The sequence below is a fragment of the Mugil cephalus genome, chromosome 22 (genome assembly GCF_022458985.1).
Source record: "Mugil cephalus isolate CIBA_MC_2020 chromosome 22, CIBA_Mcephalus_1.1, whole genome shotgun sequence".
In the NCBI taxonomy this organism is placed as follows: domain Eukaryota; kingdom Metazoa; phylum Chordata; class Actinopteri; order Mugiliformes; family Mugilidae; genus Mugil; species Mugil cephalus.
This window is the reverse complement of record NC_061791.1, coordinates 296,438-322,145: the sequence shown is the minus strand read 5'-3', so window position 1 is coordinate 322,145 and position 25,708 is coordinate 296,438. Positions and strand designations below refer to the sequence as shown.

The 25,708-nt window shown below is 45.6% G+C and overlaps 3 protein-coding genes and 2 non-coding genes across 7 annotated transcripts; all 5 read left to right on the top strand.

Moving 5' to 3' along the window:
- The first annotated feature begins 1,090 nt into the window (after nucleotides 1-1,090).
- On the top strand, nucleotides 1,091-11,741 carry pthlha (parathyroid hormone-like hormone a). 3 transcript variants are annotated; one of them, XM_047575528.1, is made up of 5 exons: nucleotides 1,091-1,221; nucleotides 1,942-1,982; nucleotides 7,160-7,274; nucleotides 10,122-10,706; nucleotides 11,225-11,741. In XM_047575528.1, the coding sequence occupies exons 3-4, from the start codon at nucleotides 7,165-7,167 to the stop codon at nucleotides 10,681-10,683; spliced, it is 672 nt and encodes a 223-aa protein (XP_047431484.1). In that variant the 5' UTR covers nucleotides 1,091-1,221; nucleotides 1,942-1,982; nucleotides 7,160-7,164; the 3' UTR covers nucleotides 10,684-10,706; nucleotides 11,225-11,741. The 3 variants fall into 3 exon arrangements, with proteins under 3 accessions (XP_047431484.1, XP_047431483.1, XP_047431482.1); XM_047575527.1 differs by lacking the exons at nucleotides 1,091-1,221; nucleotides 1,942-1,982 and adding an exon at nucleotides 2,232-2,868; XM_047575526.1 differs by lacking the exons at nucleotides 1,091-1,221; nucleotides 1,942-1,982 and adding an exon at nucleotides 6,872-7,050.
- trnat-ugu lies at nucleotides 9,082-9,154 on the top strand. The gene has a single exon. It is a non-coding gene; the product is annotated as a tRNA-Thr (tRNA).
- Nucleotides 9,491-9,563, top strand: trnat-ugu. The gene has a single exon. It is a non-coding gene; the product is annotated as a tRNA-Thr (tRNA).
- A 719-nt stretch (nucleotides 11,742-12,460) lies between the features above and the next one.
- c22h11orf98 (chromosome 22 C11orf98 homolog) lies at nucleotides 12,461-15,630 on the top strand. Its single transcript, XM_047575779.1, has 4 exons — nucleotides 12,461-12,587; nucleotides 13,606-13,730; nucleotides 13,865-13,962; nucleotides 14,714-15,630. Exons 1-4 carry the CDS (start codon nucleotides 12,549-12,551, stop codon nucleotides 14,854-14,856), a joined length of 405 nt encoding a protein of 134 aa, XP_047431735.1. The 5' UTR covers nucleotides 12,461-12,548; the 3' UTR covers nucleotides 14,857-15,630.
- A 527-nt stretch (nucleotides 15,631-16,157) lies between these two features.
- On the top strand, nucleotides 16,158-23,278 carry LOC125000401 (coiled-coil domain-containing protein 136-like). Its single transcript, XM_047575950.1, has 9 exons — nucleotides 16,158-16,361; nucleotides 17,146-17,340; nucleotides 17,463-17,537; nucleotides 17,935-17,953; nucleotides 18,003-18,241; nucleotides 19,110-19,212; nucleotides 19,420-19,630; nucleotides 19,700-19,846; nucleotides 22,791-23,278. Exons 1-9 carry the CDS (start codon nucleotides 16,310-16,312, stop codon nucleotides 22,878-22,880), a joined length of 1,131 nt encoding a protein of 376 aa, XP_047431906.1. The 5' UTR covers nucleotides 16,158-16,309; the 3' UTR covers nucleotides 22,881-23,278.
- The last annotated feature ends 2,430 nt before the right edge of the window (nucleotides 23,279-25,708 follow it).

Genomic DNA, 25,708 nt, shown 5'->3' with positions numbered 1-25,708 from the left:
AGGAGGAGGAGAGGGAGGAGGAGAGGAGGAGGAGAGGAGAGGAGGAGGAGGAGAGGAGGAGAGGAGGAGAGGAGGAGGAGAGGGAGGAGGAGAGGAGAGGAGGAGAGGAGGAGGAGGAGAGGAGGAGGAGAGGAGGAGGAGAGGAGAGGAGGGGAAGGAGGAGAGGAGGAGAGAGGAGGAGGAGAAGGAGGAGGAGGAGAGAGGAGGTGGTAGAGGAGGAGGAGGAGGAGGAGAGGAGGAGAGAGGAGGAGGAGGAGGAGGAGGAGGATGAGGAGGAACCGTCTGAATCTCAGTTAGCCTGAGTCGTAATAATATTATATTATATATATTATATTAATAATAATAACTTTATTCTAATTGGTTCTGATCCAGACTCAGTTATTTCAGAGCAGAAACGAATGAATAACTGAACGAACACAGATGATCTGTTTTTTATATGAACGAAGATTAAACTCAGGAAGAAAAAGAGCCAAGACGTTATTTCAGTTATAGCTCTGGTATATTTTATATTTTCGTCTCGTTGGTTTGATCCACTCTGAGTTTAAGGAACATGAGTTTAAGGAACAGGAGTTTAAGGAACATGAGTTTAAGGAACAGGAGTTTAAGGAACATGAGTTTAAGGAACATGAGTTTAAGGAACATGAGTTTAAGGAACAGTCTCATGTTTGTTCCCATGTTCCTTCAGGGACCAAACACCTACATCACCGGCCCATAGGGGGCGCTCTGCTCAGCCCCGCCGCCTGTTCAGGGGAAAAATATTTTTTTGAATTTTTTTTAGATTAATGTGAGTTTTACATAATAGTGTGTGTGTGTCTATATGTACTTTAAATCATTTGAACAACATTTCCACCAACTGACCCTCATTAAACAGACCTGCAGCTAAACAGCCAATCAGGTTACGGTTGCTAGGGGGTAACTACCAATAATTGGCCAATCAACGTCGCCACATTTAGCGCCAGTGGGCGCTGGAAATTTAGCCCCAATTGCTACGTAAAATGCGTGACGGTTTAATATTACTAAAGCTACACGCGCAGACTCCGTCCCACGCTACGGCGGGAAAATACGATGGCGGCGACAACCGGAGTTCAAGAGCAGCTTCCACTAAATTCGGTGAAATCATTATTAATGTTTCGTTTTTCGAGGCGGACGACGGAGGAAAAACGTCTCGTTAAGGAGCTCGGACCCGACAAGCCAGAAATGAACATTTCACAGCGAAACACGGTGAAAGATAAATGTTATAAATGTTTAAGTTTCTGCCGGAGACATGACTGGTGACTTTTCTGTTTCCCCTGTTTCCTCTTCACAAGAGACACATGTGGTTGGACTTGGACAAAGACTTGGACAAAGACTTGGACAAAGACTGGACGAACTGACTTAAAGCAAATATCAAGAAGCATGAAAGGTCCAAAGTTCACACGGAAAACTGCGTAAAGCAGCTGTGTTCGGAAAGATTAGCATTAGCATAGCATTAGCATAGCAAAGCAGCTAGATGATGCGCAATGAAGAGGTGGATAAAACCCGTAATATTTGATCTAAGATCGTTGATTGAGTTAATTTTTGTGGTGCTTTTGAATTAGCAATGACATGATGAAAGGGATTCAGAGGTTCCACTGATCGGGACAAAATACGAATATATATCTTATAGCATCATGTCTGATATAGCTGTAAATTGTTACTTTCTCTCTGAAACTGGAAAAAATTAAATTATTATTGTGGAGCTGTAGTCATTTTCCGACTGTTTATTATGATGCTTATGATGTTTCATGCAGAATCACATGTTCACAGCGTTTTCCGCTGGTAGAGAGGAGTTAATGCTGGAGGAGGAATGATGAGACATTTACAGCTCAGAGTCAATAAATGAAAATAATAATATTAATTAAATGTGATCCAGATGAAGTGAATAAACAGGAAGAATAACTTCATTTATTGTGTCCCTGTCAGGTGATCAGCAGTGAGACGACTCGTCCTCCTCCTAGACTCAGGTATCTGATCCCACCTGTGATCCACGTTCATTTAAAACCTTTGACAAGTTACTACTGTCCAGCCTCTAATCGATTCATGGAGCAGGAGCTGATCCTGGACTCGGACCCCGGTCTCTGACCCCGGTCTCTGACCCTGGTCTCTGACCCTGGACCCGTCTGGACGTGGAGGACCAGACCAGACGTCTGGAAGCTGCAGCACTTTGCTGCGGTGGTGGAGAAGAGGACGGAGAAGAGGACGGAGGAGAGGACGGAGGCTGGTCCCGCGGTGGAAGGCCTGACCAGTAAAACCACTGGGAGCGTGTTGTGGAGCGCGTCCCGGTCTCTGGCTGCGGGGGTCATTATTTAATGGGGGGGAACTAAAGCGCCGCGGCCCGGCCTCTGTTTTCCTGACATTTAATCTGAGAGAAGGTTGGAAGGTGCAGCGACAGCACTGGTGGGGCTGAAGTGAACGTGGAGGTTTTATGGCCTCAGTGACGTGCAGGAGAACACAAACCACGCGATGTGAGACAAAGCGAGAGGGGAGCGACCACAAACAGAAACACCTACATTAGTGGCGAACACATGGAGGAGCCTCACATGTGTCATGAGCGCTTTGTGTTTCCTCCGTCGGCCCGATGTGGGAGGAGGGACGACGGCTGAGTAAATCCATCCGTCTAATTACAAACAGAGTGAAGCTCCGTGGATGGTGATGATGGTGTGATGTCAGCAGGAGGGTTTAACCTTATTTAAAAGCGGCTCCAGGCTTCAGGAGGCAGCAAACAGTCGGCAGAGCCTCTCCAGCCGCCACCAGACGTCCTCCGCTCAGAGGACCAAGGACTTCTTTGCCTTTTTGACAACTCTTCAGTGGATTCCCAACGCTGACAAGAAGCCAGAAGCTCTGACACAGGTGAGAACGCTCCGAGGACTCGCTCTGGGTTTGGACTGGATGCAGATCAGTTCCTGGGAGGTTTAGATCGTACGACCGGGTCCATGTTCTGTCTGTCCATGAAGACGTCCCGGTGCATCTGAAACTAAACCTGAGGCAGAGACTAGTTTTCCTGGAGACACATTTTGGGTCAAGCAGCCGTCGACTGGTGCAGGAGTTTGAAACGTCTGCAGGAAAAGTCAGAGTAGCTCCGTGTCCCCCTGTCTCTGCGTCCCCCGTGGTTTATGGGTTTTATGTGTCTCTGAGGTGAAGGATCAGATCCAGACCAGGTCCCGGGTCCTGATCCAGAGCTCAGAGAAGATGTCGAGGTGTTTGAGGGTTTGGATGAATACAGGCAGCGCTGCAAAGGCTTCACGTGACTTTTGAGCTGTTTGTCTCAATAGTTCATGTCCTCTTGTGTCTTTTCAACACTGGTTGTTGTTTGTACTAAAAAATGACTTTTGCAGAAACATCAGGAAAGAGTAAAAACGATCTCTTCATGCACGACTCGTGCAGCTGCTGCTGCAGTTTAAAAAAGCTGCAAAGTGTTTCCATGCGACTGGACCGTGTCCTGATAAACTGTGCGTGTTATTAACTAAGAGCTGTTAGTTAATAACCTGCACACAATCATGATTTAGACCTTATTACTGTTACTCAGGAGAAGTTTGATGTTAGCTTCTAAAACAGAGTAAACTAGTTTACGTTTTATTCATAGTTTTAGTTCAGTCAAAACTGATAGTTTTGTTGTTTCCAACACTGACAGAAATGTGACCAAATGTGTCTGAGAGCGTTGTTTGTGTTACTCAGTGACAGTTAGCTGTTAGCCGTTAGCCGTTAGCTCGCTAGCTGTTAAGTGTTGCCTCTGCATGTTGTTGAGACATTTCCAAGAGTCAAAACGCCGGCGTTTCCCTCCGAGCCTCCGTGGGTCAAGGAGACAAATCTGTATCATCTATGTCATCTGATCTATATGATATAATCTATATTATCTATGTCATATATATCATCTGATCTATATCATCTATGTGATCTAATTTATCTGATCGATATCATCTAGGTGATATGATCTATATGATCTGTTTGAATTTTACCTGAGAGGTAAACAATGTAAACATGTATTTAAACCGTCAGAACATAAGAACTGGTTCGGACACTAGTTCATACAAAGGGGGACCCTGTAGACCACATTAGACCCTGAAGGGCCAAACCCATAAAAACTGTTCAGAACTGGTCTAAACTGAACTGCGTCTTCTCCGTCTTCTGATCCCGTTCGTTGACCATAATCAGATGTAATTGAGCTCAGAGACGTGATTTCCTGGGTGGGATCCCAGAGAGACTCCAGTAGATGATGTTCACCCACATGGTGACAGAGAACCACAGAGAACCACAGAGAGGCTAATACCTGTAGCTAGAAGATTGATTTCCAGATGATTTAGATTTTTTCTTGCCTCTTTAAACCGTGGAAGCTGAATGGATGATGAGCAGAAAGTGGAAAACAAACGCTGGAGCTGAACAGAGCTGAACAGAGCGTCTCTCAGCTCTGTGGCCTGTGAACTTCCAGTTATGTCAGAGCACCTCAAAACCTCAGAGAATCCAGAGTTACTGTTTGTGGTCGCGTGGCGGTGGTGCAGCATGTGTTCCTGTGGTGGGCGTGAGTTGTTTAATGGGAGTAAAACAGGAGGGAGGGAGGGAGGGGGTGAGGGTGAGAGTTTGTGTCCGTCCTCTCCCACTGAATGCAAACTGTACATTCCTGAATTCCTCGGGTCAAACGTGACGCCACCGAGGACGAGGAGGGTCCGAGGTAAGACAGAGGTTACAGGGGGGAGGGGGGGGGGGAGGCCACCCGGGGAGGGAGACGAGTCCCCGACTCTTCATCGTCCTCAGTCGTCCATCACTCGTCCCCTCATTCCTCAGCCCAGCAGGATTTAAGGGGGGGTCACACCAGGAGACGTTTAACTAGAAACGTGTTTCTGATGCGTGAAACGTGTCGAGGTTTGTTTTCTACGTGCTGTTCTGTGAGGGAGTCTCACGTAGATCTACGTTCACCACCTGTGTGTCAGTCTGAGCTTATTCCGGAATAATATTTATGTCAAACAAAGACACTGGAGCAGATGGAAAATAGTGAATTATTGTCGTGTTTCAGTTGGACCATGAAAAACATTAGATAAAAGTTATTAGATATAATTCATATCCAGCTCCTTGTTTCTCCAGGTGATCGGATGAAGGGGGGGGGCTGCCAAATAGTGAGCCTGCTTTAAAGGGGGGAGGGGGCCGCTAACACTACATGTCTGTGAGGGGAATTGTTCTCAGAGGTGGAGGCAGTGGGTGGTGGTGGTGGTGGTGGTGGGGGGCTGGATGTTTTTTTTTTTTGTGGGGGGGGGGGGGGGGGGCTGGTGCCAGATTAAAAGCGGACATTTGTTTCTTGTGTTTCTTGTGTATGTGCTGCTCTGCCAAGACGCAGCAATTTAGTCTGAATGTGAAGCAGCTTTCCTGGCTCGGCCCCCGAACGCCGCCGCTGCCAGGAAACACTCTGATTCTCCTCGTACCTGCTTTCGTTCAGGTGACTTTTCCTTTTCCACGGACAGGTCGCCCCCCCCCCCCCCCCCCTCCTCTAACCGGACCAGCTCGTAAACTGGACGCAGCTTATTCGCAGACAAACTGCTCCCATGATCCTCTCTGGCTCCGTGGATCTGGTTCTGATTCTAATGAATGAAACGGTTGCATCACCTCCAACAAATAATGTGTTCATTGTGTTCGTGTTCCTTCGCTGCTGCTGGAGAAAGAATCAAGGACATCGATAGAGAAAATTACAAACCCAGACGGGCTCCACAGCCCCCCCCCCGAGGAAAAACTGAACCCCGGGAGGTCGTCCTCAGCGTTAGCTAAACATTTTCAGAGCACGCTGCGCTAATGGTCGACTTTCATGCTGCTGTGATTAAACTGGTCCCAAAATAAACCGGGGGGGGGGGGCTTTCCATCAAACTCAGGGGATTCACACGTTCATCTCATCACATCAGAGTGAATCCCAGACACATCAGACTTTTAATCGTTTATTCATTTAATCTCATCAGAACAAGAGCTCCAGTGTTTCTGTCGTTGCAGTTCGTTCTCCCACCACTAGATGTCCCTGCACCAGTTACTCTGGTCCTTTAAAGCTTTAACTTTAACATTAAATTTACATCCTTTTACTTTTGTCTCTTTAACCAGATTCAGACATTTTAATCCCACAGTCGTCGTGTTTCTTTCCCAGATGTTTGTTTCTGCCGGTGCAGATGTGATGAGTCGCTGATATTTGGACCACGACTCAGTCGAGAGCGTCGGTGCCTCGTGTTTGTGACTCATGAGAAACTTTTCAATTATCTCAGATAAATCAACCTGGTCTCGTCCTCCGTGTCCGACGGAATAAAAGACACCGAGGGAAGTTCTTCTGTTACACTTCATCAGATTCAACAAACAGGATCAAACATTCACTGAAGAGAAAATGTCTGAGCTCAGATAAACTAAACCAGTTTATTAGATCATCAGTTCTACAGTTACAGTGCTGGTTTTAAAGTAGACGTAGTATTATACATATACATAGATTCTAGGGTTCAGTCTGAGGATGTGACTCCAACATCACAGCTCCTGTCCTGGAGTCGCTCCTCAGACCAGACTCCTCTAGGCTCAGGACCAGGAGGACCTGGACCTGGACCTGGACCTGGACCTGGACCTGGACCAGGACCAGGACCAGGACCAGGATCTGGACCTGGACAAGGACCATGACCAGGACCTGAACCTGGACCTGGACCTGGACCTGGAGGAGGTGAGTCAGGGTGCAGCTGTAGCGCCACCTTCCTGCCGCCCTGACTCCGGTCTCTCCCCCGGGGGGAGGCGAGCTGGAGGCCCTCCCCCCCGTTACCAGGCCGTCCCCTCCTCCCTCCTCCTCCTCCTCCTCCTCCTCCTCCTCCTCTCTCCTGTGACCTGCTGCCGCTCTCATGCAGAATGAAGCAAACGCTCCCATCAGAGCGACCTGCAGCAGCTCCACTCACCTCTGACCACGAGGAGGACGGAGGACGGAGGACGAGGACGGGGACGGGAGTCTGGATGTGTCCTGGCTCATGGGATCTAGTTTCCTCACCTGGATTGATTTGTGTTTGTTGTTGTGGACATAGAGGACGCTGTGTCTCAGTAAGTTTCCTGAGAGTCTCTGGTCCTCGGCTCCGTGTTTTTTGTGAGTCTTTGTTGTGGCGCAGCAGGAATGTGCAGAGTCCTCATCTTGTCCTTTGTGTCTTTGCAGAGACGATGTTGTGCTCCACAGTCCTGCAGCAGTGCTGCTTCGCCCTCTTCCTGCTCTGCTCTCCGGTTCCTCACCACGGCCGCCCCATCGATGCTTCCAGCCTGAGCAGCAGAATGTAAGTGTGTCCCTGCAGAACCAGCACCAGGACCAGAACCAGAACCAGAACCAGACTCTCACCACACACACAAGTACAAGGGTTAGACTCAATGCAAGAGAAAAAAACAGCAACGTACAGAAGAATTTAACGTGTCAGACTTTTATTAATATTAGTCACTGCTTCAGTTTCACCTTCAGTCACTTTAGTCTGAACTTTAATTTAACTTGTTCCACTTCAGGTTTAGTTTAGTTTAGTTTAGTTTAAGTTTAGTTTAGTTTAGTTTAGTTTAGTTTAGTTTTAGTTTAGTTAAGTTTAGGTTTAGTTTTAATTTAGTTTAGTTTAGTTTAGTTTAGTTTTATTTTAGTTTAGTTTAGTTTAGTCTAGTTTAGTCTAGTTTAGTTTAGTCTAGTTTTAATTTAGTTTAGTTTAGTTTAGTTTAGTCTAGTTTAGTTTTAGTTTAGTCTAGTTTAGTTTATTTGAACCAGTCTGATAAACTCCTTCCTCCTCTTTCTTTCTCTGTGACTCAATCTGTGAATATTTGAGTCTTTAAGTGTCAGATTATGTTTGATTCGACTCCACCAGGACCCTCAATGTCCCATCGTCTCCGTCTCTGTCCCTGTTGTCTCTGAGGTGTAGTGTAGCATTGTGTAGTGTTGTGTAGTGTAGTGTTGTGTAGTGTTGTGTACCGTTGTGTAGTATTAGTGAAGCTGTGATGGACGTCGTGTCTCTGACTGTGAGACTCGGTTCCCGGAGACGTTCTCTCTCTGCTCTGTGAGACTGAACGGATCCTGAGACGAAGCCGCCGCCTGAGACCGAACTGACCTCTGACCTCCTTCATCCTCCTTCATCCTCCTTCATCCTCCTTCATCAGAGACGCGGCTGTGAAACGTTCAGACTCTTATTTAGTTTGGACCAAAGACTTATTGTTCCAGTCTGAAGGACGACAGAGACACAGACAACAGAAAGACATGACAAGACCAAGAAGGAATTAAAAGACAAGCGTCCTCGTTCCGTCTTTACCTTCAACTCCTGCAGAGAGAAACGAGGAAGACTATGGAGACGAGGACGGAGAAGAGGACGGGGACGGAGAAGAGGACAAGGACTGGGACGGGGAAGAGGATGAGGACGAGGACGGAGAAGAGGACGAGGACGGGGACGAGGAGCTCTGGAGCGCCGGCGCTGCAGGATGTTTCTCTCTAAAAAGCGTTTGATGTGACTTTTATTAACGGTGAAACTGAGTCGGATCCGTTTTCAGAGCGACAGGAAATATCTGTGCATGAAAACATCAGCGGCTCCGTGGAGAGTTTCATTATTCAGCATCTAAACATTTAAAAAGAAGAAGACGATGCATCCCGGAGCAGAGCATCATGGGAAGGCGAGGCGGTGTTTGTGTGCTCAGACACCTGAAGTGTTGGACGTCGCTGGTTCCCAGGATCCGAGATGTTTTCCTAAGACTTAAGACTCTGAGTAACGAGACACCGCTGCAAAGCAAAGCCTCAGCTCTTCTGCTGCATCTGCAAAGATAACAGCTCAGCACATCTGGTCACAATCAGCTGATCGAACAGCAGCTCCTCTTCTTCTTCTTCTCAGTTTGTTTCTCTCTGGTTAGTGGTAGAAACTTTATTCATCATATCAGCTTCACTTCAAACGTGTTTATTGATGTTTTATCAAAGTCTGGTCCTGAAGCTCAGCCTGTTAAAGTCTGTGCAGACAGCGCCATCGTGTGGACGATTACCATCATAACTGCGCCGTCAGGTTTTACCTGTCGTACCTGTGTGGTCAGGTGTGGGCGTGGCCTCTACCTGTGATGTCAGCGTGGCCACCGGGCTCCATAGCTCAGGGGTTAGAGCACTGGTCTTGTAAACCAGGGGTCGCGAGTTCAAATCTCGCTGGGGCCTCACTCGCTTTTGTAGCTTCACTATTTAGAATAAACAGACTTAACTCTTATATGATGTTAAACACATGAGTGTAGTATATATTCTCTTGCATAACATCTATTTAAATCATTATCAGAGTTTCTTTACTCCGAAGTTTAACTCATAATAACTCAAATAATACAGATGCAAACGTATTCAGAAGCAAAAACTTAAAAGAAGGAGCAGCTTGAAGCATCAGTGGCAGTTTGTGACCGTTTGATCCTGTGCGTTGTTGTGTATCAGTAATAGACAGTAACAGTAGTAATAGTGGTAATAGACGGTTTATAAACGTTTCCTGTCTCGCTGCACCACGTGACAGGCTCCATAGCTCAGGGGTTAGAGCACTGGTCTTGTAAACCAGGGGTCGCGAGTTCAAATCTCGCTGGGGCCTGCGTCTGTTTTTAAAAATGGAAGTTATAAAAAAAATATTCTCTCAGTCTGAGGAAACATTTTCAAAGAGGAGAAGGACATATATGCTTCTTTTTCTCTATCAAATCTTCACTGTTTCATCGTTTGTTTGCCTCTGATTCCACCTGCTGGTCGATCAAAATAACTGCATGGTCAAAAGTATGTGGATGCCCTGCAGTAACACACAGGGACAGATGGTTTCACTGGGGGGGGCAGTAACAACACAGCAACGTATTCAACAACTCCAGATGTGCAAAGAAGTGTTTACATTCATTAACAATCAGACATTTTTTAAGAAAAAGTGCAAGTTCTGTTTAGTTCCAGGTTCAGTTTTATGTTATTTCCACAACTCTCACTAAAACTGTGTGAAACCTTGGAACAGCAGATACGTTTATTGGAGGAGTTGGAATTAATGTCTTCAATGTCACTTCTTCACGTTAGACTGTGATTAGACCTGAGGATGTTTCCTGACCTTCTCTGATTGTGAGTTAACTTCACCTGTAATGAATCTGTAACTGAAGAACCCGTCTGTGTTTTCCAGAAAGCGCTCGGTGAGTCACGCTCAGCTGATGCATGATAAAGGACGGACGCTGTGGGACATCCGGCGTCGCATGTGGCTGAAGGAGCTTTTAGACGAAGTCCACACGGCCGACATCCGGGACCTCGCGGTCCAGACCACGGCAGGAGGAGGAGGAGGAGGAGGAGCAGCAGGAGGAAGCAGCAGCGGCGCCGGCGTCGGGCTACCAGGGGTGGGCCTACCGGGCCTGGGTCTGCCGGGGGTCGGCCTGGGCATCAACCCCAGCACCACCGGCAGCACTCTGCACTCCAAACCCCCCGGGGGAACCAAGAACCTCAGCTTCCAGCTGGAGGAGGAGGAGGGAACCAACCTCCCCCAGGAGACCAACAAGTCCCAGACGTACAAAGACGGCGTCCTGAAGGCGCCCGGCAAGAAGAAGAAGAAAGGGAGGTCTGGGAAGAGGAGGGAGGGGGAGAAGAGGAAGAGGAGGGCGCGCTCGCTGGGCTGGAGGCCGGAGGACGAGTCTGGGAGCGGACTCCACCTGGAGTGGAGGTCTCTGCTCGGCCTGCGGAGGGCGCTGCAGTGAAACGCCGTCAGTCTCTGACGAAGGTCAGTCACTTCCTGGAGCTCTTAGTTCTGACTGTAAATAAAGACGGAGCTGCTCCTCTAATGTGAAGCCAGAGCTACGAGAGCTCCACCTGGTGGCTGGAGGATGCATCAATAGGTCATAAGCTCCACCCCCTCCACGTTAGGGGGCGGGGCTTGGACCAAACTAAAACACTAAAATACACATTGCATCATTTTATTTTATTTTTTTTAATCAGGGATTGTTTCTGTCCTTTAGGTAATTAATATAATGTTGATGAATGTTTAAATGTCAATTATTTGGATTAGTTTTATTTTAGTTCAGCCAAACGCTCCATGAAGAGTTTCCGTGTAAAAATAAAAATAAGTTCAGTGAATAATCCAGCATTTCTGTGTAGCTAAATAACGTCAGTTTGGACCAATGAGAGGAAGTGGAGACGTGTCGTCCATGTTTATATACGGTCTATGCAGGAGACGTGTCGTCCATGTTTGCTGTGTTTGGATCCAGATCTCTGACCCGTTTCTCTCTCTGTCTGTTTCAGAACCATGAACTCTGGCAGTGACTCCTGAATCGTCCTGTTGCAGTTGTCTCTGTGATAGTGATCGTTTGGACAGAACCTGGATCGTATTTATTTCGTGTACATATTCTCGACGTCTCAGAGTAGCGATGAGGTCGCGACCCGTCCTGACAGACACAGACTCTCCTCCTCTTTGTGTGTTTTTTCCTTTTTTAATTCCCGTCCTAATTTATTTTGTCTGAATGGTGTATTTATTTTGTAAATGTATCGAGGTGCTGCTGACCTTCTATATTTTTGTACCATAATGCACTTTAGATATATAAATATAAATATATATACCATTAATTTGTTCATTGACTTGTTTTGTGATTGAAATGAAGAATAAGCGTCTGTTCACTCGGTTGTTTCTCTGCTGCTGTTTCCTCTGCTTGTTGAAGCCAAAGCTCAGCTGGACTCAAACACGGATCCACCTTCTCGTTTTGGCCACTTTGCACTGAGATCATCTAAACTCTGTTCTGAATGGATTAAACCTTTGACACAAGCTCTCCTCTCTGTCATGTCTTCATTTCAGACCAGATCATGTTCTCCAGGGTTCCTCCTCAGGTTCTTATGTTCCACATTTCTTTGAGAACATGACTGAGTCACAAAAACCAGTCATGGGTCCAGATGCTCAGACGGGTTTAACAAATATACTGGTTTATATATTGTCTGTATTTATGACACAAAGTGCTCATATAATAAATACAAAAATATATAATATATCATAATATAATAAAATATAATACTATATAATATAATAAATACATAATATAATATAATATAATATAATAATAGTTGTAGTACCTAATCGTGTCCACCAGGTGTCGGTATTTGCATCTTTTTCCCCCAGTCAAACTCCTATTAATAAAACTTTTATTTAAAAATGGAACAAAAATAAATAAAAATAAATGTGTTTCAGGTGATGACGAGTTACCTTAAAATAATGCAAAAATGATGATAATTGATAGTATTTACTATCATCATCATCATTATTAATAACTGTATGAACAAATACATTTTTCTTTAACCACTAATCTTTCTTTTGTATTTAAATTCATTTATAATTATTTATTTTATAAAAGTCGCTTTAATAAATAAAAATCCAGCTGTATAACAGCTCATCTTTTGGTGTCAATTAGTTACTATGATCGATTTATTTCCCTTGTGTCTAAGTCTAAATAAAAAAACATTTCTTCTGTAATTCCCCCTCACTGCCGCTGGGGGCAGCGAGGAGCCGCTGGGTTCTATGGTGACGGGATTCAGAGCGTAGAAGAAGAAGCTGCTTCCGGTCCATGTGTTTGGATCCAGCATGTCGCCTCCAGGAGGAAAAATCAACCGACCGAAAACCGTAAGAAAAGACGAGAAATGTGTCTGGAAGAGACGAGAAACTGAGAAGAAGCTTCTAAGGAGTTTAATGAGGTAACTGGACTTTAGAGTTTATTCAGACACGACGTTAAATCTGAGGAGCTTCTAGTTTATAGAGGTTTAAATAGAAACACTGCGGGAGACTAATGTCCACTGTCGTCTAGACACGGACCTGTAACGTTAGTTAAAGGGGTGGGGGCTGTTTGTCCCTGTCCCTGTCCCTGTCCCTGTCCTCTGTCCCTGTCCCTGTCCCTGTCCCTGTCCCTGTCCTCTGTCCCCTGTCCTCTGTCCCTGTCCTCTGTCCCTGTCCCTGTCCTCTGTCCCTGTCCCTGTCCCTGTCCCTGTCCTCTGTCCTCTGTCCCCATGGATGGTCTGGACCCATTATCAGATTCTGTCCAGTCTGACATAGATGGACTCATGTCTCAGTCCATCAGTATCTAGACGTTCATGGACTTTATTGAACCAGTTTTACCCACAAACTTCATGATAGAACTTATGTTTTATTTTATCTTTCTTTTTAATGTGAAACTAAACTTAACTCCTGAGATCAAGTCATTTCCTTTGTGCATCATTAAAGTCTGAGCTCCTCAGATGAAACTTCTTCTCTAAACTCTACAAGTCCAGATCCTGTTAAACTCTGTTTCTCTGTGAATGAAACGACCCAGGTCAGTTAGCACCGATGCTAACTGATGCTAACTGATGCTGTGTGTGTGTGTGTGTGTGTGTGTGTGTGTGTGTGTGTGTGTGTGTGTGTGTGTTTTATTTGTGAAGCACTTTGTGTAACAGTTTCTGTTTTGAATGAATAAATATAAATAAATTTAAATAACATGAGATTAGATTAGATTAGATTAGATTTAGTCCAGGTTCATGTTCTACTGGAGTAAAGAGTCAGATTATTGATGAATGAATCTCTGGTTTTTAGAGGACCTGGTCCAGGTTCAGGTCTCTCTGGTTTTTAGAGGACCTGGTCCAGGTTTAAGTCTCTGGTTCTGGTCTTTCAGGAGTTGGGGAAGAATCTTTTCAAGCGTCGTCGGGTTCAGAGTCGAGAGAAAAGGAGGAAGAAGCAAATCGTTGGAGCCGTGATCGATGAAGGTCTCATCACCATCCACCACCTGAGGAAGAGGAAGTCAGTGTCTTCACCTCCTCCTCACCTCCTCCCCTCTCCTCCTCCTCCTCCTCACCCCTCCTCCTCCTCATCCTCCTCCTCCATCTCCTCATTCTCCTCCTCCTGATCTCTCCTCCTCCCTTGTGTCTCCTCAGGTCCAGTCCCAGAGCCAACATCACTCTTTCTGGGAAGAAGAGACGGAAGCTACTGAAGCAGCTGCATCATCAACAGCAGGAGAAGAACGTGATGGAAGGTACAGAACCAGAACCAGGACCAGGACTAGACACAGAGCAAAAACCAGAACCAGGCTGAGGCTTAGAGGCTACTGGTAGCTCATAAAAATAAAAATAAACTCTCTTTAAAAACAGTAAAAAGGAAAGTTGGAAACAAGATTAAAAATCAGAATAGAATCAGATCCAAGATTTGCATATTTATAAATCTACAAGAAAAACTTAGACAAGTAAATATACAGTATATTTATATATATATACAGTAACCTGACCCACATAAAGAGTCTCCTCCACCTGGATGTAACTGAGCTCATAGTCCAGCGCCTCCTGGTGGATCATTACTTCAACAAGTTATTTAATGAGGAGCTTCTCATTTCTTCCACATCCCGCGGTGGAGGAGATGTTAGTCTGGAGGAGAAGGGTCAAATCAAACATCTGGCTTAAGACCTTTATTCCAGACTGGAAGGACAGTGGAGAACCATGTTCTACCAGGAAGAAATAAATCCTGATTGATGGAGAAACGTTTGGAAGAAAAGCAGCAGTAGAACTCAGGGCTGTGTTTAATAGTGGAAGGAAGAGCATTTCACACCATGGACAATGTGAAGGGAACTCACTTTAGTTTATATTATAATTATTTATGTGTTTCAGCTCCATTGAGCTCATTGAGATCAAGGCGGCAAATTACAACGTTCATAGATCATCAACCATCTTCTATAGGAACAAACCTGTGAGGCTCCTCCACCACGACACTAACTATAATAAATCTCTCTCCAGTGGCACCGGCTGCAGCACCACAGAAGAAGACGGACGCCCCCCCAGCTCCAACCCAGAGCAAGAAGAAGAAGAAGAAGAAGGCGGGGGCGGGGTCTGGGAGTCAGGAGGACGTGGAGGACGTGGAGATGGTCGACGCCGAATGAGGACACGTCCTCAGGTTCCTGAACAGAGTTGAACTGGTTCTTTAATCAGAACCTGAGACGTTCCCACGTTCTTCCTCATGGTTCAGTGTTTAACTTCCTGCTTCATCCTGGAGGAGAACACGTCCACAAAACACCCGAGACAGTTTAAACCTCCGACCGGGGAGTCTCTGTCTGCACCTCCTCCTCCTCCTGCTCCTCCTGCTCCTCCTGCACCTCCTCCTCCTGCACCTCCTCCTCCTCCTGCTCTTCCTCCTCCTCCTCCTCCTCCTCCTCCTGCTCCTCCTGCTCCTCCTCCTCCTCCTCCTGCAGAAACCAGGGCTGGTTCCAGGGCGGAGGAATGATTTAAAGTCTTAGTTTATTTTGGTTTGATATTATAAATGTTTGTATTATCATATTAAAACGATTCAATGATCTTTCTGAGTCTTTATCAGTTTTAAAACAGAATAGAAAACTTTTATTATTATTATATGCTTATTATTATTATTATTATTATTATTATTAATATTATTAATGTTATTATTATAATGTTTATTTCTGTTGAATTATTTATATGAAACAGTTTTGTTCCAGGTGAGATCAGATTTGTTCGTTCTCTCATGTAAATGTGTAGAAATAAGAATTAAAGATTAATTGAAGTGGCTCTAATGAGACAGAACTAATTAACTCATTAACTTTCATGGATCCTTCCACCGATGATCAGCTGATTGGTTCATATCAGATAATTAACTAATCATTTATTAATAATAAATGCGTCATCGTTGTGTCTCCTCCAAACGTCCTGGTTTCTTTCATGATGCTCAGCCTGGATGCGTGTTGCCTAGCAATGGCTCGGATGCAGCGTTTCCGTGGTTACCAGCAGAGACGGCGATCAGCTGAGAGAGAGAGAGACCTGCAAAGAAAACACAGGAACACATGAGCTGATCCTGACAATAACAATCAGCTGTTTGATTCTGAGACAGAACCCACACGATGAATGAATGAATGAATGAATGAATGAAGGAATGAATGAAGGAATGAATGAATGAATGAATGATGAATGAATGAATGAATGAGTGAATGAAGCGGTGAATGAATGAATGAATGAATGAAGGAATGAATGAATGAATGAATGAGTGAATGAATGAATGAATGAATGAATGAATGAATGAATGAAGCGGTGAACGACCCTCTGGGTGAACTGTGGATGAACACGTCAGAAGCTGCTGTGGATTCTCATCATGGCGTCTGTCTGTGCTGACGTCACCGAGGAGCAAATATAGGACAGAGGAGGAAGAGGAGGAGGAGGAGCTGCCCCCCCCCCCTCCTCCCCTCCTCCCCTCCTCCCCTCCTCCCCTCCAGTCTCCAGGAGGATGAAGGGACTGCAGCGTCTCTCTGATCCCACAGTCAGAGCATCCTTCCTGTCCTCCGTCCGTCTCCTCCTCCTGTCTCTCCTTTCTTTCCTCGGTGGGAGGACATGGACGTGTTCCGGCTGCCTCCCGTCATCGAGGAGGTTCTGGAGGCTGCAGGTCAGTCTGAGTCCTACTGAGAGCTAACTGCTAACTAGCTACCGCCCTGTGGAGCCTCTAGTGGACTTTAGTGGAACTGCAGCTTAGAGAAGGTCGAGGTTTCTGATTGGCTGGTGACCTCAGCCGCCTAGCTAACATTAGCTCCTCCTAGTTAACAGTAACTCCTCCTAGCCTCCCAGCTAACAGTAGCTCCTCCTAGCCTCTTAGCTAATGGTAGCTCCTCCTAGCTAACAATAGCTCCTCCTAGCCTCCTAGCAAACAGTAGCTCCTCCTAGCCGCCTAGCTAAAAGTGGCTCCTCCTAGCCTCTTAGCTAACAGTAGCTCCTCCTAGCCTCCCGGCTAAAAGTGGCTCCTCCTAGCTAATAGTAGCTTCTCCTAGCCTCCCAGCTAATTAAGCTCCTCCTGGCTTCCTAGCTAATATTAGCCATCCCTAGACTCCTAGCTAACAGTAGCTCCTCCTAGTCTCCCAGCTAATTGTACCTCTTCCTAGCCCCCCAGCTTATAATAGCACCTCCTAGCCTCCCAGCTAATATTAGCACCTCCTACCCTAGCAGCTAATAATAGCGCTTCCTAGTCTCCCAGTTAATAGTAGCTCTTCCTAGCCTCTCAGCTATTAGTAGCCCTTCCTAGCCTCCCAGTTAATAGTAGCTCTTCCTAGCCACCCAGCTAATTATAGCCCTTCCTAGCCTCCCAGTTAATAGTAGCTCTTCCTAGCCTCTCAGCTATTAGTAGCGCTTCCTAGCTACCTAGCCTCCCAACTAACAGAGTCTGTTCCTTTCTGCAGAAGAGATTTGTGAGCTGAAGGTGGAAAAGGAGGTGAAGGAGGACAAGGAGGAGAAGGAGAAGGAAGAAGAGGAGAGGGAGGTGAAGGAGGAAGAGGAGGAGGAGCTGAGGGCTCAGATGTTCCAGCTGCTCCTGGAGCTGGAGGAGACTCGGGAGGTTTCCCAGAGACATGAGGAGAGTTTCATGGAGATGCAGGGTGAGCATCAGTCATCAGGATGAATGCATTCATTAATTAATGGATTCATTAATTAATTAATGGATTCATTAATTAACCATTAATTCATTCATTAATTGGTGGATTAATATCTCTGATCCCAGGTCTGTTGGAGGAGGAGCGACTGGCCAGCGCCCACCAGGCGGAGAGCTTCACCCGACACATCCAGAGACTTCAAGGTTCACCCTGTCTCCACCCTGTCTCCGTCTCCACCATGTCTCCATGTCTCCACCCTGTCTCCGTCTCCGTCTCTGTCTCCATGTCTCCACCATGTCTCTGTCTCCATGTCTCCACCCTGTCTCCGTCTCTGTCTCCATGTCTCAGCCAGTTTGTCTCCACCCTGTCTCCGTCTCCGTCTCTGTCTCCATGTCTCCACCATGTCTCTGTCTCCACCATGTCTCTGTTTCCATGTCTCCACCATGTCTCCGTCTCCACCATGTCTCCGTCTCCACCATGTCTCCTGTTCTCTCTCATGTCTCGTCCACCATGTCTTCAGTCTCTCCCAGTCTGTTCTGTGTCCCCGACATGTCTCTCTCCCCCATGTCTCCATCATGTCTCTGTCTCCTGTGTGTCCAGCCCAGCTTCGTTCTGTCCGGTAGCCAGTTCGTTCTGGAGGAGGAGTAGGACAGCTGGAGGAGGGGCAGAAGGAGCGAGAGCTGTAGGAGGAGGGAGCTGGTGCTGCAGCAGGAGGCCGAGGAGGCGGCGGCCGAGAGGGAGAACGACATCGCCTCCCTGCAGGAGGAGCTGTGTCGGCTGAGGGCGGAGCTTCAGCGTCTCCACAGCAACACAGCCCAGTACCAGCAGGAGGCTGCCACGCTGAAGGCGGAGCTTAGCATGAAAGGGGCGGGGCTTAACCCCACGAGCGTCGCCACGGCAACGCAGGGTAATGCTTGTCTTTGTCTCCATCTTTTACTCCTTCATGTCTTTGTTTCCACCGTGGCGTCTTCATCCGTCTCCTTCGTGTCTCCTGTGTCTTCCTCTTCGTCTCCATTATGTCATCTTCGTCTTCTAATATTACTAGCTAATATTAGAAGCTCCTCCTAGCCTCCCAGTCAATATTAGCTCCTCCAAGCCTCCCGGCTAATAGTAGCTCCTCCTAGCCTCCCAGCTAATAGTAGTTCCTCCTAGCCTCCCGGCTAATAGTAGCCATCCCATAGCCTCACGCTTTATAGTAGCTCCTCCTAGCCTCCCGGTTAATAGTACCTCCTCCTAGCCTCCCGGCTAATAGTACCTCCTCCTAGCCTCCCGGTTAATAGTACCTCCTCCTAGCCTCCCAGCTAATAGTAGCTCCTCCTAGCCTCCTGGTTAATAGTAGCTCCTCCTAGCCTCTGAGTTAATAGTAGCTCCTTCTAGCCTCCCTGCTAATAGTAGCTCCTCCTAGCCTCCCGGTCAATAGTAGCTTCTCCTAGCCTCCTAGTTAATAGTAGCTCCTCCTAGCCTCCTAGTTAATAGTAGCTCCTTGTTATTTGCTTGTTAGTTTGTCTGGATCATTGCTGAATCAGTCGTCTTTAATTTGATCTGATCCATATTTTTCTTAGTGTCTGTTTATATTTTTGCCACTCAGGTGGGCGTGGCCCTCTGCGGAAGTGATGGCATACGCTCTATAGTAGCTCATTCTAGCTGATTGTAGCGCCTCCTAGCCTCCCAGCTAATAGAAGCTCTACCTAGCCTGTCTTCGTCTTTGTCTCCATCATGTCTTTGTCCGCGTCTACGTCTTTGGATCAGGGCTCTGATTGGATGTCTGTGATCAGGTGACCAGGAGTTCTTGGCTCTGATTGGCCAACGGCAGAATCTCATTAACTGCAACAAACAACTCAGCAACAAAGTGGAGCAACTTCAGCAGCAACAAGACACGTGAGTGCTCCCAGCAGCTGTCAATCAACACCACGTTTCCATCATGTCCATGTCTCCATCTCCATTATGTCTTTGTCCTGGTCTCCGTCATGTCTTCATCTCCACAATGTCTTCGTCATTGTCTCTATCATGTCTTTGTCTTGGTCTCCTGTGTCTCCATCGTGGCTTCGTCTCCATCATGTCTTCATGATTCGTCTTTGTCCTCAGGTGTGATGACGTGTACCTGGCAGTCAGAGCGGAGGGCAGCACTGAGCCTGAGCTCAGGTACATCACCCTGTCCCACTCTGGACCCGGACACCTGGACCAGTCTGGACCCGGACACCCGGACCCGGATACGTCTTCACCCGGAGAGGACGTCAGTGTCCTGAAGGTCCAGCTGAGACAGGCAGAGGACGCAGCCCAGAAGGTCCAGAGGGAGGTGAGGGTTCCTCTAGAGACAGACAAGGACGTCCCGTCTCAGTCTAACATGTCTCTGTCTCTGTGTCAGTGCGACGTCCTGAAGGACGAGTTGGACGAGCTGCAGCAGCTCTATGAGGACAGCCAGCGTCAAAGGACGGAGCTCGTCCAGGAGCTGCAGCGCTGCAAGGACGAGTTGGACAGACTGGGGGACGGACTGGGGGACGGGAGGTCACAGGTGAGAGGTCAAAGGTCGAGAGAGAGGAGGACAGAGGTCTGAGGACAGAGGTCCGAGGACAGAGGTCTGAGGACAGAGGTCTGAGGACGGGTCAGGTTAAATGAACTCTCCTCATTGGCCGCTTGCTTCCATCTGTATGTGTCTGTCTCCACCAATCAGAGACGACCGGGGTCACATGATCCAAACACTTACCTGTTTCCTCTAATAGTGGGCGGAGCCGCCCTGACATCTGACCTGATGCTGTTTGGTGACGCCCACTTTTGACTTGATGGACTTGAACCTTTGAACGCAGGACTTTGTCAAGACTCAACACCTTGTCCCAACCTGGACCAGGACCTGGACCTGGACCTGGACCAGGACCAGGACCTGGATCTGGACCTGGACCTGGATCTGGACCTGGACCTGGATCCGTGTTCCTACAGATTCTTTGAGCTGAGGCTAAAATTAAAACAACTGTTCATACCAGCAGGTGGCGGTATTCTGTACTCATCAGTCTAAAGAGGAGAAAGCTACTCTTAGCTACTGTTAGCTACGAGACTATGAAGAGCTACTGTTAGCTGGGAGGCTAGGTAGAGCTACTGTTAGCTGGGAAGCTAGGCAGAGCTACTGTTAGCTGGGAGGCTAGGTAGAGCTACTGTAAGCTGGGAGGCTAGGCAGAGCTTCTGTTAGCTGGGAGGCTAGGTAGAGCCACTGTTAGCTGGGAGGCTAGGTAGAGCTACTGTTAGCTGGGAGGCTAGGCTACGCCCTCTTAATTCTGTAGAACTTTAATGGTTGATCTCATGTAAACAGTCTGAAACATTCAGATTTTCTCTGGAGACCAGAACTGTTTTAGCTCCAGGATGTAAACACAACCAGACCTCAGCTGCCATCTTGGTTGTCGTAGACTTTCATGGACACTCCCTGGACGTTTATGCTTTTCTAGAAAACAACGATGAGAAGCTGCTAGCTGTGTAGCTAGCTACCCATGGTTTATTTGTCATCCATCCTCTGACCTCAGACTAAACCTGGACCCGTGTTCATAAAGTTTGAAGAGTTGCTCCTAGAGGACGAATTCTAAGGAAATTCAAGAATCATTCCCAGAATCCTGATGTTTTCTAGGATTTTCCTTCCAAGCTGAGAGTAGACGGAGGTAAAGATATAAGCTGGATCCTTTAGTCTCAGCTAAGAGCCAGAGGATGTGGAGGGAGACGGGTCCAGGTCTTATTCTGTGTAGTGAAGGTCGGTCCACTCCATCCACTCATTCTCGTTGCTGGTTGAACGTTGCATGAATCTTCCTCCATCCTCACGTCTTCATCTGATTCTCTGCTTTTGATGAGCTGCATTGCTTTGTTCCTCCCTCCCGCCTCCCGACTTTAAAACTATTTAAATTCTTTTACGCTCCTCCTTCCTTTTGTCTTCTCCCCAGAACTGCCCTCGTCCGTCTGAGCCCCCTGTTCTCTCCATCCCCTTCATAGGAATGATTGTAATAGTGGCCTTGATTTGGTGCTGGTGGGAGGAGCTGGCGTCCTAGAGGGACCAGGTATGGCCACGCCTCCTCTTTCTCTACCGGCCAATGGAGAAACCACAACGCTGTAGATCACAGCCCGAGATCCGACACAAACTGAGCCCCAGTCCAGGCCTCCTTCAGACCAGACCAGTTCACTCCTCTCTCTGCAGCTGTGTTTCCATTTCACAAAGAGCCACTGGGCTTCATCAACATCTCACAACTTTCACTTTTATTCAGAGAAAAACTGGAATGGAAACGCAGCTACTGAGACTCTAAATATCAGCTCCTCTTCGTCTCATCTGTGACAATTAGTTTGACACAATTTCACCGAAACATCGAAGCCTCATCAGCCCATCACAGATAAGATAAGATAAGATAAGATAAGATAAGATAAGATAAGATAAGATAAGATAAGATATTTAAAAGTGTGTCTTGTTGTTTTATATCAACAAATACAGAAACATCTAATTGACTAATGATAATACAATACTGATTCATAGGTTTAGGGCTACTTAGCATGCTAGCTAGCATGCTAAAGTCAGCCTTTTGTCTGGTACACTTTATGTTATGAGAACCAGTCTTAGTTTTAGGACGTTTCAGGAGACCGAGGACATTTTAACAGGTCCTCGTTGTTTCATAGGTTTCAGGCTCCGTTTCCGGGTCAAGTTTATAACCACGTTAGCATTAGCGTTAGCGTTAGCGTTAGCGTTAGCGTGTCCATCCTTAACCCTCAAATGTCACATGTCTCATATATTTGAACCCTGATGCTTCACATCGTTGAAACTTGTCACTGTTGCCCCCTGGTGGATTCATCCAGGCTCTGCAGTCACAAGCTTTTGGCAGCCGTTTCCAAAATGGCCGTGCTGTAATACGTCCGTATGATAGTTGGGGACAGATGTTTGGTTTTATTCTGTCTTCAGTGGGGACTGGGGACCTTTGGTTAAATGTGTGAATGCGGGACACTATTTAAAGCTTTTAATAAGGGGACGGTTTGAATAACAGATGATATCATGAAGATATACTTCACATACAACAACATACAGACAGACACATGTATATATATATATATATATAGACACATGACAATCTCAGTATAGTCTCACATATATACTTATTCTTCTTTTGTGGTGGCAGAGTTATTTTTGCAGATTGCACAGCTACAGAACATTTTATAGTTATTATTATTTCTATATGTATCTGCAGTCGACCCTTTGCACCGTGACATTTCTGCCCCGTTAGTGCACAACAATCATTTCTGCTTTATAAACTGCTGCTGTAGCCTAAATTTATTAGCCACCTCCCACTCCTCCACATATGAATCTGTATCTCCTCTTTTTCTTTATAGGAGCTGCTCCGGGTTTCTTTCTGTTGTTTCGTTGCTTGGCGCTGTATAAATAAAGTTGAGCTGAACTAGATGTTGTGTGAGTGAATAAAGTTTATTGTGTGGTGTCTCCTCAGACTGATGCTGAAGGCTGGAACCTGATGGTGGCAGCGGTTGCCGTGGCAGCCGTCCTAATTCTGGTCGTCCCCAGCTTGTCCAGGGCCTGAGAGGTGAAGTCAACCATCCAGCGCCGCCCTCATACATGATGTCTGCTTGTCACACCGCCATGACGCTTCGACCCCAACGCCACAGACGTCAGTGAGGAGGGAAAAGCAATAAGACGTCGTCCTTCCTGAGTCTTTACTCGTCCTGTAGGTCAGACGATGCTGGTTTTCAAACGTCCATCATGACCCACGAGTCAAACTGGAATCAGGTATTTACACTTGAGTTTAGTTCATTTTAGATCAAGTCAGTCGCTCCAGTTAACCAACATGTGTCCACATGAATGTGTCCCTGTTGCTACGGAGACAAACTAACTTGTGGACATTGTCCAACCAGAGGAGAGCTGACGCTTCTTATTGAGAACAGTGTCTCCCAGTGAACAGTGGCTGCAGGAGTGGACACATATTAGCAGCAGCATTGGCGGCTTGTCTTTGTCTTGGTTTGTCTTGGTTTGTCTTCAGCTGTTAGCCGCGTTAGCCCAAGTGCTAGCAGAATCCCCGACTAACGTATGCTTGGCTTGGTTCATGTGCTGTTTGAAGCTGGAAAGAAAACTAGATCAACTCCTCATGTTAGCTGGAGTGCAGTTAATTATCTAAATTTAAATGTTTTTTCCCTTTATATTTAATAATCTACATTTTTACATTAATTCCTCTAAAATATTAAAGAAGTGTTTAGTGATTTCCGACCACTAGAGGGCAGTAACTCAGTCTTGAAGGAAAACTTGAATCTCACCTCATGGGTCATGATGGCAGATGTTTGACAATCACCTGATTAGCTGATTAGCTAAATGCTAATCAATTAAACCATTGATTGTTGGATCAGTAGATGAATCAGATCAGGTCAGGAAGTGACTTATTTATTTGAGTTGTTTATTCCAGAAAACAAATCTGATCAGTTCCATTCAGTCTGACAACCACAGTAAATGTTTTTAGATTTAAATGATGATATTCTGTTATTTTTGTATTATTTTTGTATTATGCACCGGCTGCTGACGGAGGGAACAGCTGATCGTTGAGTGTCTTAATTAATTTTGACTTCGCTTCACGTCTCTTTTTATCTCAGAGTTTATATGTAGCATGAAAAAGCAGAATGGGTTTAATCTGCCTGTCTCTCTGATTCTTTCTAATGATGTGAGCTTCCTCCTCTTGACTGGTTTCACTGTGTAAAGCTCCATGGTGACGTCTGGTTGGTTGATGAGGATGATGATGATGATGATGGTGATGATGATGATATGGATGTGATGAGTGAGTGATATGGATGATGATGTGGGAGAGATGATGGATGATGATGATGAGGATGATGATGATGATGATGAGATGAGATGATATGATGATAGATATGATGATGATGGATATGATGATTGATTGATGTAGGATGATTTATATGAGATGAAGAATGATGAGATGTGGTTTATGCATGATGACTTGATTGTTGATATGAATGATGTGATGATACTATGTGATGATGAATGATGAAATGATATGTGATGTTGATGATGGATGATGAGGATGATGATGATGATGATGGTGATGATGATGATGATGATGATGATGATGATGATGATGATGATGATGATGATGATGGTGATGATGATGATGATGATGAGGATGATGATGATGATGATGATGATGATGATGATGGGGACAGATGCTTCTTCTATGGCTGTATTTTTGTAGGAGAACTGAGAGACTCACATTTTATGCAGATGACACTTTATTTTACGTCTGACAGATGGACATTAAATAAACTGATAATAGATTAACTCTATTAATTCTGTCCTCATCAGGACAGAATTAATTGAAAACAACTCAAATTTTACATTTATTTAACAATCAAACTCCACAAATATTAATGTCAAGTTTGGACATTTACTATTAATTGACTAATTAGTTAATCAATTAATTTTTTGTCAGGAACATATGAGGTTGTTTATTCTTTTTATTCCTGAAACTAGAGAACAGAAGTGAACCCACTGTAGAGCCCTGTGGAACACCTTCACTGACGCCTAATAAATAAACACAAAGAAACATTTTTAATTTGGAGAAGAGAAGAAAATCAGATTTAAATCATGTCTGAACGAGGCTGTAGAAGGAAAAACTAGAATCTAAACTCCAAAGAGCATCTGTTTTTTATTGGAGGTTTAATTCCTCCAGCGTTTCCGTTCTTTACGTTCATCTTTAGTGATGTTTACATTTAAATGGAGACCAAATAATCTCAGAGAACTAATGACTGTGATCTTATTTTAAGCTTTTAATTAAACTGACAGACATTCCTCTTTATTTACAACACGTGACAACGAACGACACTGAACCACGATCGAGATGAACTGGATCGACTCATATTAACACTAATTATGCAGCATTTTTTCGTGAATGGGATTAATAGCAGGACATTATTCCACATGATAAACATGTGTCATTAGGACCTTTGCTTCATTTTGGTCTGATGAGATGTCAGAACTTTAAGACACAGAAAAGACTCATATTTATTACTCAAAATGGCGACTTGCTGTAAATGTCTGGAGGAAAAAAGTGTTCAGTGTATTTTATGATTGATTTAACGTTAATTTAGACTCACAATTTTAGTTGAGTTATTGTGCAGATCTGGTGTTATTATTATCATCATTGTCCTGGAAGTAATTCTGTTTCTCTTCCTGTTGTTGTGTATCAGGGCTTCCACAAGCTTCATCTTTCTCTTCTATCAATAATAACTCAGACCATGTGACCTGCAGCTCTTCCTCCGTCTGGAAGAACCAGAGTCATCAGTAAAACACTGAATAATCATCAGTTTAGTTTGTGCATGCAGACTTTTCTCTGTGTCGTTGTTTTTCATT